Source organism: Eucyclogobius newberryi, unplaced genomic scaffold (genome assembly GCF_026437365.1).
Source record: "Eucyclogobius newberryi isolate DKJ021-1_F unplaced genomic scaffold, fEucNew1.0.hap1 SCAF_11, whole genome shotgun sequence".
Classification (NCBI taxonomy): Eukaryota; Metazoa; Chordata; class Actinopteri; order Gobiiformes; family Gobiidae; genus Eucyclogobius; species Eucyclogobius newberryi.
Genome location: NW_027315735.1, coordinates 23,367,161 through 23,380,414, shown reverse-complemented (window position 1 = coordinate 23,380,414; position 13,254 = coordinate 23,367,161). Strand labels below are relative to the sequence as shown.

Sequence of the window (13,254 nt, the reverse complement as noted above, 5' to 3'; positions counted from 1 at the left end):
TACACAGTGCCCTTTTAAAAGCTACATATTTCTTCCTCTTCTTTGACATAATATGGGGCACTAGTTTTAATGCACAATTACGCGGCCAATTACTGAGAGGCTTGTTGGCTTCACTGAGCCCATAAAATATTCTGCTCAATCCTTTCAAATTATGTCCACATTGTACAGAGATTGTCTAAAGGGTTTTTTTGTGTAGCTGAACTTTTTTATGTCGGAGTAATAAAAGAAAATGTCAAAGAGCGCAAGAGAACATTTAATTGGCACTGATTGAAAAGTTGGGGTTTTGTGGTGATTGAGGTAATTTTCAGAAACAATCGTCCAGCATCTGCCTAAGGATCTGGCTTAATGATGGACGCTGGCTCCGGTCCATTTCGGCAGTGATCCAACTGTGTTTCGAGGTCTTTGACACTGACAGTATCTCAGGTCTTTTGGGAAGACCGTCTCCAGATCTGGCTCTCTGTCAAAACTTTTGAAGATCAGCCGCACACGGAGAAAGACGTGTTTTTTTTTCTACATCCAAATCAAAACTGGAGACAATGGGATGCACAGATTACCAAGTTCAAGTGCGGTGTGTTCTCTGCCGATCCCACTGTTCGCAGGGCGATGTTGTATTGGCTCGTCATTGTTTATGTGTCTCCCCCATAGATGTGTATGTGCAGGATGTAGTCGGAGTCAGAGTGCGGTTTGATACTCGAGAAGGGGCCATCTCTGGCTCCTTGGGGGGACTTTCAACACCGGCACCAGTGAAGGACAAGCTCGTCCCGCAGCACACTCTAGTGTCACATGTGTTCACTTATTTGTGGTTTCCTATCTGTGTTGTATCAATCATGTTTGGCGTGTGTGCCGTGACTCAAGGTCTCACAGCTTAAGAGTATTTTCATGTCTATTTTAATGCAGGGAATGCGTTTCAAGTGACTGAAATTGTTGTCTTGATGTGTAATAGAACTGACTGTTGAAAAAGGACTTTTCTTTATTCATTCTCAACTTGACATCACATATTATTGTTTTGACAATCCAGATAAAATGGTTGTCCTAATAAAAGCAATGATAGAACAGTTTCAAAGGGGCACTACGTAACTTTTCTGGTTAGCGTTGACATGGAGAGGTTTTTGCTTTGACTGGAAGGCTCCATGGTTTGACAATAAACATATCTTTTGTGCATTCATCTTTTCAGTTTTATTGTTTAAAAAAAAAAAAAAATGAAAAAGAAAACATCCATTCTCACCAGGATTGAAGTCGCCTCTCCACAGATCTGACCTGTAACTTGCATGCCCTGGCTTCACCTGTTTTTCTCCATGGAGATATTTTTAATACCACACTGTGAAATAGTGTTGTCACGATACAAACATTTTGAAACAAAGGAAAATAGGCAATAAAACCAAACCAATTACGAAAACACAATATTGATTTAAAAGACTCTTTTATACAAACAATAATGATACTTTAAACTGGGAGAATGGTCATATTTTGTCCTGTTTATATAATCTATTTTTTTATAAATACTTATTCCAATGAGTATCTAGTTTTGACAGTAGTGTTAGTATCGATATAGGATCTGCTTTTCAGTACTTCAGACAATCCTTCAATCCAAACATTTCAGGCAATAACATGTGCGTGGAAACAAGCAGGTGTCCAGAAACATTACATAGTGCACTCTAAAGTCTAAAAACCAAAGATAATATATAAAAGGAACTGGACTCAAAATCAATACATACATGACTCTTTTAGTGGCCTGCGTGTGCCTCGTCGCCTGGCTCACTCCCGTATGATGCACTTATGTGACATTTTCTGACCCTGCTCCTGGTATTTCAGGCTCTACCAGAAGTGTCCAACACCAATCATGCGCTGCCCTGTTTATTTGTGTCAGCGTAAGTCTGTTTCCCCCGATTAGTCCAGGGGCAAAGCTCTTGTGCGTCCCCACCCAAAGCGCCGCCTGCTCGGACCACGCTGTTATTCCCATTATTGCTGGGTCCATTCAGTCTTACACCAGGTTGTCACCACCTTGATTCAGTCTTGCTAAACCATTCCCTTTAAACAATATGGACCCAGTGACCTGCGCTCGTTCAAGGTGATGCTAAGTCTTCTAGCGCTCGGCAGCTGAACTTGACGACATGGCGACGGCTGCCTTTCATGTCTCAAATTAAGGTAGAACAGGCCTGGCCCCTTGTGAACCGTATCCCATAATGCATTTTCCTGTTTTACTGCTGAATATCTGCTGCTATAGTATAACATAGTTTTAGGGGTTCATAACATCTACAACATCTGCCCTTAAAATTGTGAGAGATCAAATCTTTTGTGTTATCTTGTTGAATTTGTGGCGTTAAATTTAAAGCCGAATGACTTTGTGTATGTTGTGGTACATTGTGGATGTCGTTGTAGTATATGTAAGTATTTTCTGTAGTGCACTCTTTGTTGTATGGACCACATAGTACATTAGTTGTGGAGAATATGCTTAATTGCCATTGATCGTGAAACATTTTGGCTTATTTTCAGTTTGTCGTTTTATGCAAATTTTGACCCTTTCCAGGAGAACCTTTTGAGAAGATAGAAATATGAACTACTAATAAAATAGAAGTTGGGATGGGCGATTAATCGAATTTGAATGGAGAGCGAGATTCGGTCAAGCCAGTAAAAGCATGTGGTCTGGAGCAGGTTTTGAAATGTTGTTATTTTTTGTGCAAAATGGCATTGATTTGAAGTCTGTCTGGTTGTGTTCATGAATGAAATACTGAAAGACATATTTATTTTGTTTTTGAAAAGACAAACCGTCCAGACCAATCACTACGAGGCAAAAAAACAAGCATGTTTTTTGTTGTTTTTTTCTCATATTGCCCAACCATAAATACAATAATCCAATTCAGAACAAATAGAGTTATGAACTTAGAGTTATGAGTGTTGGCAGGTTTTATACATAACATAACAGAGTCTTACTTTATGCTAAAATAATGTGCTCTCTGCCTAATGTTAAAAAGTGTTTAATTTATTGCAAAATCTTCTCACTTTGTCAAAGCTCTCACGTTGTCCTGGTAATGACAGACTGGACATCTCTGCTGTAGGGAAAGCTGAGGAGTCTGTGGTTCTGTTTACGGCTGCTACAGGGGAAGTGCCGCCCACTCAGAAATATGGAGGCTATTATTATAAATGTCGGCAAAACGGGCGTGTTAAGTGGAATTGGCACCTGATATTTGAACGGTTGGAGGTGTTTGATTGGAACAATTACTTGAACATAAATGTTAAACTAGAGTCAGGTGCAGCTGTGTTTTTGTCTGATTGGAGCGGTTTGTTTTTTGGCAACAGCTCTCAGGCAAATTAGTCAAATCCTCTGGCAAGTTTCAATTAAATATTAGTCAAACTAGACACGTTTACCACATATATTTTGTGTTGCGCAGCACTAAATGTAAAGGACATGAGGCAAAGGTAAAGCAGCATGACTGGAGGGAATGATTAGGCCGCTACAATAACTCCAATAATGACAATAGGGAAAACATGTCTGCAGCCAAAAGCACTTAACGTCAGGAATAGTGCCCAGTATGGCTCCTATTGCTTTACCACAGCAGCTCGGTGCGGGCGGATGGGCAGCAGGGCACACAGCAGGGGCAGGAAAGGTGGTTTTATTACAGGGTTTAAGGATGTAATGAATTCTATGTTTTGTTTAACCTACAATTGTTTCTTAAGGGTCGGCAGCTACGTGTAATTAAAGACTAGAGCTAAGTAATAGGGTTCAGGCCGAAGTATGTGGCTTAATATTTGATGCAAAATGCGGTGTGCTTATCTCTGGGTTATGACTATAGCAGAAAAACACACTTTCCAATTACCCTTGCTCTTCGCCCCATTGTATTAATCATGACTGGGGTTTTTTTAACGGTAAAATAATGTTTGTGTGTTTTTCATTCAGCCTTTATGATGTGATGTTGCGATCCAGCCGGATGTGACTCATGTGGGACACTGCAACATTAGACAGTGATTCATTATTGTGAATTAATAAATAGTCCAGACCAATGACTCCATTTTTATCAGTGGATAATTAGGCGACCACAACATCCTTCTCTTTATTTAATAATGAACATGCCATTCCTTCATTATAATTCAGGTAGCAGTTTGGACCACTTTTAGGAACTTCTGGGGCCTCCTGTGAAGCTTTGAGAACCAAAATTTGACAGCAATTTGGAATAATTTGTCCAGACCAAGACACAGATATGTTTTTTTTCATTTGTCTGCTTGTTGGTTAATCTACAAATGTCCACCTTGAATTGAATCTGCAGTTTAAACTGTTGATTTAGCTCAATAAAGCTGCCAAAAACACCTTCTAAATGCTGACTAACTTAGAAAGACATTCTCCTGAACTTCTGGCAGCATAACACATTTGAACAATGTCAGAAGGTATGCACTGAGGCAAAGTGGTGCAGGTGTTGACTCATGGGACAGTAGCTGCAGGAGGTCTGTGAATCCAGGGCAACCTTTTCCAGTGGTCGCATCATCACTGTTTCCTCCTCCATCTTGAGGCCTTCAAACAGACCGAACTAAATCTGAAAGAGTGTGTGTCAGAGGCTTGGTCTGGAAAAAGTTGAAGTCGTAAAATTGTTTCTGACCATGTGAAATTGTGTTGTTAACACTTGTCAGGGTCGTTGGTTTCTTGAAAATGTGGCATCCGTACAGCTGTTGGTGCCTCACATTGTACTGTTAGTTTAGCTGGTTTTGTGCTAGTTTAGACCTGGTATTGCTCTAGTTTAGTTTGACACTGTAATAGTCCTGGTTAAGTCCTGCCACTGTTTTAATCCTGCCGTGGTTTACAGTTTATTTGGTTTATTGTTTAGCTTGGTCCTGATCGGTTGAGCTAATGTTTATTGGAAACATTTCACTTAATAAAATATTCCTTTAGTTTTAACGGGTTTAATCTTGGTTTATTCCTTCTTTAGTTCAAGTTTAATCATTATTATGGTTCAGTTTTTTGAATCCCCCACACTCTTTAGACCTGTTTCAGTCCAGCCTAATTTTAGTCTATTACTTATATATATTTGGAACATACATTTATATATTTTATAAGCTGTGTTTTCAGAGCCACTGCTGTGACGTTTGTGGTATCATTCGTGTTGCCAGCGCACACAAAACAACAGCCAGACAATACACCGCTGCTCCACGCATACTGGCTCTTCAATCATCCCTGTTTGGCGCTAATTTTTCAGGGGTATTTATTGGTCTTGTCTGTTTTCACAGGACCTCCAGGAAAACGAGGGCGCATAGGACGAAGAGGAGAAGCCGGTAAGCCACCGCCTAAAATTACTGTTTATTTATGCTGTTTTGGCTGTCTCCATCTCTCCTCACCCACTCACACTTGAAGTCAATGCACTCTCCACATCCTTGTTTCTGAACTTGACCTAAACATCTCAATATGGTCATCAAATCACTCCAAAAAGTCTAACTCGATCTAAGAATTTTAAACAAAACAATAACAACAATGGTGGAAAAAGAAAATAACAACACAAATATATAAATATGAAACAAAGGTGTTGAAAATGATTAAAAAACAATACATCTGGTTCATCCAATGTAATGTCCATATAAAATAAATAAACACAAATCTGGCATAATTTTGTTTACAATTATGCAATATATTCTCTTTCTGATACAAATCTTGTGGATGCAAAATTTTAAACTAAATTTTGATTCCACAAAATAATACTTTAATATCACTATGTTGTATTTGATTATTTTGACTTACCCAAATAAGTACTTTGTATTATGAAAAGTATCTGGGCAGTGATATTATTCTCACAATCTTAAAGTGGACGACTACAACTGTCTCTCCTCTTTCCTAATTCCATCCACCATTGTTATTCCCAAAGAGAATACGGTAAATAGTCAATGTCCCTCTCCCTCATGTAGATTACTCATGTAGGCTCCTCAAATACCAAAGCCATCCACAAGAAAATGAGCCAAAATGAGTGGATGACCTCTCGGCAGATCAGGTAGGCCCTTCTCCGCGCCGCTCCCCCCATTGTAGCCGACATCGCGCTAACCTTGGCCATGTGGTTGCGCTAACTTGGCCCAGATGCGCGCGTCGCTCTTCGGCTGAGCGGTAGCAGCTGCAGGAGAACACGGCTAATGAGATTCTCCCGTGCCAAAATTGCTGCCCAAAGACGTGGTGTTGGTTTTCTGGTCATCGAAAAAGCTTGTAGATGCGTACGAAGGGTTGTTAGACAAAGGGATAGTTAGTGTGGTACAACTTTGCGTCATCTCCAGCGTGTTTTTCATTAAGATATATTTATCCGATGCTGTAGAATCGGTGTGGAGATCTTAGCAGGAAATGTCTCATGTGGGAAGTTCTACAATAGACAGTGTATCATTATTGGGGATGACTAACTAAGCCTGACCAAAGTGCACTGCTATTTATTATTGCAGGGATGAATTGTTACCGTATTTTCCGGACTATAAGTCGCATTGGAGTATAAGTCGCCAATGCCAAAATGCCAAAAAATGCATAATAGAGAAGGAAAAAATATATATAAGTTGCACTGGAGTATGAAATAAGGTTGCAAGTGTGAAAATAACAAATTATATCCCCTATAAGTCGCTCTAGAGTATAAGTATATAAGTATAAATATAAGAATAAGTCGCACCCCGGCCAAAACTATGAATTATAGTCCAAAAAATACAGTAATTGTTTGTTTTCCCCCATTTTTTGCGTTTAGATGTGCTCATGTAATAATTTAAAGGTGCTCTGAAACTTTTTCTACAGGGCTCGTCACCTTCTTGTCTCCACAGAGGTGTTCTTGCTTTTCTATTTATCTATCTCGACATAATGCCACAAGGTCTCATTTATACAACTTTACGTTTAAAATTCTGTGTATTGCTCTCAAACTTGCTGACGTAAGTGAGGCTCTCTCCCCTTTGAGCTCACATCTCCTCCTGGCGCGTATCTAAAAGCCCACACATGCATCCGGATCACATATTTTCAAGTGAAGTTGTCTTTCTGTAGATCACAAACTCGCACTTTATAAATGAGAGCGCTGATCCATGGATCTTTTTCCTGCACGCAAGTGGTCTTTATTAACTGGAAGAATGCAGTTTGCAGGGTTTTTTTGTAAGCTGTGAGATAAAATACATAGATGTGTTCATGTTGTGCAGTGAAACATACAGTAGTTATGGACTTCCCTGTGACATACTTCAGTATGTTTAGCCATAAGAAAACCTGTAATTGAATAAATGCAAGATAGATAAGTTTAATGCCGCACTGTTGAACATTACACAACATAGCATCACATCTTCATGGAAACAAGCAGGTGAGTAGAAATGTTATGCAGTGCACCTTTAAATGTAGTGGTACTAGATTAGTTTAAACACATTTTACATTGTCCCAGCGTTTTGAATTGGGTTCATCTTTGGCTAAGGGTTGGATCCTTTGAGAATCGTGTCTAACTCAGCTTTACATGAAATACAGAGGTGAGATTTACAGCCCACACTATGAATCAGTCAAGAGGGTTATCCAGGAACAGATTTTGGTGAAACAAAAAAATAACCTGCTGAAAATCAAATCTCGTGATCTTTGGGAAAACCTGTCCCACGGCTGTGGTTTGAAAGCAAGACATTCCTGGTTTAAAGGGGAAGTGTGTTTGTGTCTGTTTGGCAGACTGTTGCCAGACGACTGTGAGCGACTCTGAGAAACTCCTTGAGATTTTCTGTAATCGTCAACAAAATTAAAGTAGCACTTAAAAACATGTGTCCACAACTCGTCACCAACAACTTCCTGTTTTGTAGTTACAGCTCGTAAGGTCGGGTTGTGCAAAGCCTTCAAATCTTTTGAATGCTGAACTTCCAAACAGTCTATATCCTTTAATCCACCTCTGAACTCTAATTTGGCTTCTTCCTTCCTGCAACTGCAACTGCAACATCCTTCAATATCATGGGGTTTCGATTGCACTAGCTAGCTACATGTGTTGTGGTATGCTAACTTTTATTAAAATGTAAAATATTAAATAAACAACCAATTCAATTTTAAAGTTAAAATTTAGAAGTAATTAGGCCCGAGCGCCACAAGCTGGCGAGAGGCCTATTAATCTCGTAAGGCCGTGCGAAGCACGGCTGCGAAAGTGCGCACGTAGTGCACACAAAATCGAGCGCGAAGCGCTCGCCCACTTCCAAACACTCACTAACGCACTCCTTCACTCACGCACGCCCCGTGCATACTAATTAGTAGTAGGAAAATGGAACATTACCGTTGTAAACGGGCGAAGCCCGTGCAAAAGTGCGCACTAAACGAGCACTTTACATTCCCCATCTCTTGCATGTTCCGTGCATATAACACACATATGTAAGGCAAAAATGTAACATTATTACTGTATAGAGGGCCAAAAACACAAAGTGGGCGGAGCCCACTCAAAATTAGCGAAAGTACCCGTCAGTGACCAGGGACCCACACCATGAGGTAGGAATTTACATTCCGTAAATGTATAGTTTATGATATTTGAAAAATGGGAAACATTGTTTTCACATTGGAATATTTAGGCCCGAGCCCCAGCAGGGCGGAGGGCCTATTGCTCCCGCAACGCTGCCGAAGGCAGAGTTGCAACTGGCTGCGCCCGCATGTTTGGTACCCCGTCGCCCCTGGCAAGTACAGTGAACTAGCCCATGCCGAAGGCATGGATCATGCATACTTACTCCTGCTATGACAGAAATAGTCAACAATTAGTGAATGGGCGTAGCCCATTCACTAATTGTTGACAACAGCAGCGCGAAGCGCTGCATTCCTCCAAAAACCCTCCTGGCATCGTCCCGTATGCAAGAATCCATGCCGCAGGCATGGGCCATGCTTGTATCTGCTCAAATCAATGGAAGTCTATGGGGAGTGGGCGGGGCATCCCGACGGAATAGGGAGTGACGAGCGCGTAAGCGCTCGTAATGATGATTCCACCCCATGGCGGCATCGGGAAGGCTTAGAGCTTTCAAACGATGTATCATTTGTTGTTATAGTAAAAACGGCTATATTGTTTTTGCTAAAAATATTATTATTAGGCCCGAGCCCCAGCAGGGGGAGGGCCTATTGCTCCCGCAACGCTGCCGAAGGCAGCGTTGCAACTGTCTGACCAAACATGCGGGCGCAGCCCGCATGTTTGGTACCCCGTCGCCCCTGGCAAGTACAGTGAACTAGCCCATGCCGAAGGCATGGATCATGCATACTTACTCCTGCTATGACAGAAATAGTCAACAATTAGTGAATGGGCGTAGCCCATTCACTAATTGTTGACAACAGCTGTTGACAACAGCAGCGCGAAGCGCTGCATTCCTCCAAAAACCCTCCTGGCATCGTCCCGTATGCGAGAATCCATGCCGCAGGCATGGGCCATGCTTGTATCTGCTCAAATCAATGGAAGTCTATGGGGAGTGGGCGGGGCATCCCGACGGAATAGGGAGTGACGAGCGCGTAAGCGCTCGTAATGATAATTCCACCCCATGGCGGCATCGGGAAGGCTTAGAGCTTTCAAACGATGTATCATTTGTTGTTATAGTAAAAACGGCTATATTGTTTTTGCTAAAAATATTATTATTATTATTAGGCCCGAGCCCCAGCAGGGCGGAGGGCCTATTGCTCCCGCAACGCTGCCGAAGGCAGCGTTGCAACTGTTCGACCAAACATGCGGGCGCAGCCCGCATGTTTGGTACCCCGTCGCCCCTGGCAAGTACAGTGAACTAGCCCATGCCGAAGGCATGGATCATGCATACTTACTCCTGCTATGACAGAAATAGTCAACAATTAGTGAATGGGCGTAGCCCATTCACTAATTGACGAACTCCTTTGACGAACTCCTCCTAGGGCGTTTTGCCCACCAACTTCAAAATCGGCGGACGTCCTCTGGACAAGTGGGGCATCTAAAGTTATCCAATTTTTGGAGATACCTTTTACGGTCTGTGTGCGGCGCAGCCGCAAAGTTGGACAACTTATTTTGGGCGTAGCCCATTCACTAATTGTTGACAACAGCAGCGCGAAGCGCTGCATTCCTCCAAAAACCCTCCTGGCATCGTCCCGTACGCGAGAATCCATGCCGCAGGCATGGGCCATGCTTGTATCTGCTCAAATCAATGGAAGTCTATGGGGAGTGGGCGGGGCATCCCGACGGAATAGGGAGTGACGAGCGCGTAAGCGCTCGTAATGATGATTCTACCCCATGGCGGCATGGGGAAGGCTTAGAGCTTTCAAACGATGTATAATTTGTTGTTATAGTGGAAACGACTATATTGTTTTTGCTAAAAATATTATTATTTTTAGGCCCGAGCCCCAGCAGGGGGAGGGCCTATTGCTCCCGCAACGCTGCCGAAGGCAGCGTTGCAACTGTCTGACCAAACATGCGGGCGCAGCCCGCATGTTTGGTACCCCGTCGCCCCTGGCAAGTACAGTGAACTAGCCCATGCCGAAGGCATGGATCATGCATACTTACTCCTGCTATGACAGAAATAGTCAACAATTAGTGAATGGGCGTAGCCCATTCACTAATTGTTGACAACAGCAGCGCGAAGCGCTGCATTCCTCCAAAAACCCTCCTGGCATCGTCCCGTATGCGAGAATCCATGCCGCAGGCATGGGCCATGCTTGTATCTGCTCAAATCAATGGAAGTCTATGGGGAGTGGGCGGGGCATCCCGACGGAATAGGGAGTGACGAGCGCGTAAGCGCTCGTAATGATGATTCCACCCCATGGCGGCATCGGGAAGGCTTAGAGCTTTCAAACGATGTATCATTTGTTGTTATAGTAAAAACGGCTATATTGTTTTTGCTAAAAATATTATTATTATTATTATTATTATTATTTTTCTTGTTCTTCTTCAGCGCTTTGATCTCTAATTTGACCCCCTGAACATGCTCAAAAACTCACCAAACTTTGCCCAAAATTCAGAATCGGCGAAAAATTTTATTTTTTCTGGGCCATTTTTTTTTTCGTTAAAAAATGGCGCGACAGCGCCACCGACAAAAGTCAAAATACATTGCGCCTATGGGAGACGCCCCGAGGTCAACTTTGGCGTAAAGCTACGAAATTCGGGACACGCATTCCTCTCGTGAGGATAAACAAAAAAAATCATTGTGGCCACGCCCCCAAACTTACCCTATGGCCGCCATCTTCCTTTGAAAATGAAAACAAGCTGAGTTAGCCATTTTGTTTACGTCAAACTTTGACGAACTCCTCCTAGGGCGTTTTGCCCACCGACTTCAAAATCGGCGTACGTCCTCTGGACAAGTGGGGCATCTAAAGTTATTCAATTTTTTGATATACCTTTTACGGTCTGTGTGCGGCGCAGCCGCAAAGTTGGACAACTTATTTTGGAATATTGCAGGTCTAAAAATTGCTCCCATTTGATCAAAACCAGTCCGATTAGGACCAAATTTGAATCAGTTGTTAAACTTTCTAGTTTGGACCAGTTTATGATGACAAAATTGAAATGGCAGTGATAGCGCCCCCTACAGAGTGACCTTTAAATTAACATTGAAGGTCAAAAATTTGTTTTACCAAAATTGTCTAAACTTTACCCAAAATTCTATTTTGCCGTCCCGATCACAAAAGCCAATCACAAAAATGCCTAATTTTTTACGCCGTAGTCGTAGCGATGACAGAAACCTCCCATGCTATCCCTATGGGAAAACCACAAAATCTCTCAAATTACCACATTTTTATGTTTTACACTTTAACGAAGTCCTCCTAGTGCGTTTTGCCCACCAACCTCAAAATCGGTGTACGTCCTCTAGACAAGTGGTGTATCTAAAGTTATCCAAATTTTAAGGATAACTTTTACGGTCTTTGTGCGACGGAGCCGCAAACGTTTCCCAGAATTCTGACTATTTGGCCTTCAGAGTGGCCTATAAACAATAGAGTTTTTCCAAATGACATGATATTTTGAACAAAATTCTAATTTGCCATCCTGATCATAAAAGTATGAGAGCCAAAGTCATATTTTGTACGGCGTAACCGTAGCGATGACAGAAACATCCCATGTTATCCTTATGGGAAAATCGTAGAATCGCTCAAATCACCACATTTTTACGCTTCACACTTTAACAAACTCCTCCTAGGGCGATTGTCCGATCAAGCTCATATTTGGGGGAAATCATCTACACAAGCGGGCCATCCAAAGGTATCCATATTTTGATTCTAAGTGCTACGGTCTCTGTGTGGCGGACCCGCAAATATATGTCAGAAATGGGAAAACAGCGAAATCTCTAAAATGACCACATTTTCACGCTTCACACTTTAACAAACTCCTCCTAGGCCGATTGCCCGATCAAGCTCATATTTGGGGAAATCATCTACACAAATGGGGCATCAAAAGTTATCCATATTTTGATTTTAAGTGGTACGGTCTCTGTGCCGTGGAGCTGCAAATATATTGTCACAAATGGGAAAAACACCAAATCCTTGAAATGTTCACATTTACGCTTCACACTTTAATGAAGTCCTCTGTGGGCAATAGCTCGATCAAGCTCATATTTGGGAAAAATAATCTACACAAGCGGAGCATCAAAAGTTATCCATATTTTTATTCCAAGTGTCACGGTCTCTGTGCGCTGGAGCTGCACATTTGACCGACATTTGTGTTCATTTGCACTGGTTAAGCACAGCATTGTACATGTCCAATGTGTCGCTGTCTTAGTTCTTAGACAATTGCGTTAGCGCCATCTCTGTAAAATGCAGAGAGCAGAGTCGTAAGGCCGGCGGCCCGCGAGGGCCGTTGGATGCCGCTTGCGGCTTTAATTTTTCTTGTTCTTCTTCAGCGCTTTGATCTCTAATTTGACCCCCTGAACATGCTCAAAAACTCACCAAACTTTGCGCAAAATTCAGAATCGGCGAAAAATTTTATTTTTTCTGGGCCATTTTTTTTTGGGTTAAAAAATGGCGCGACAGCGCCACCGACAAAAGTCAAAATACATTGCGCCTATGGGAGACGCCCCGAGGTCAACTTTGGCGTAAAGCTACGAAATTCGGGACACGCATTCCTCTCGTGAGGATAAACAAAAAAAATCATTGTGGCCACGCCCCCAAACTTACCCTATGGCCGCCATCTTCCTTTGAAAATGAAAACAAGCTGAGTTAGCCATTTTGTTTACGTCAAACTTTGACGAACTCCTCCTAGGGCGTTTTGCCCACCGACTTCAAAATCGGCGTACGTCCTCTGGACAAGTGGGGCATCTAAAGTTATTCAATTTTTTGATATACCTTTTACGGTCTGTGTGCGGCGCAGCCGCAAAGTTGGACAACTTATTTTGGAATATTGC

General features: G+C 42.2%; 1 protein-coding gene across 1 annotated transcript in view; it reads left to right on the top strand.

The window, feature by feature from the left end:
* The window catches only part of col23a1b (collagen type XXIII alpha 1 chain b), a 148,166-nt gene that overhangs the window by 98,073 nt on the left and 36,839 nt on the right, over positions 1–13,254 (top strand). The window contains exon 3 of the mRNA XM_072439105.1: positions 5,215–5,259. Coding sequence (XP_072295206.1) covers positions 5,215–5,259 — 45 coding nt within the window. The remainder of the gene's footprint in view (positions 1–5,214; positions 5,260–13,254) is intronic.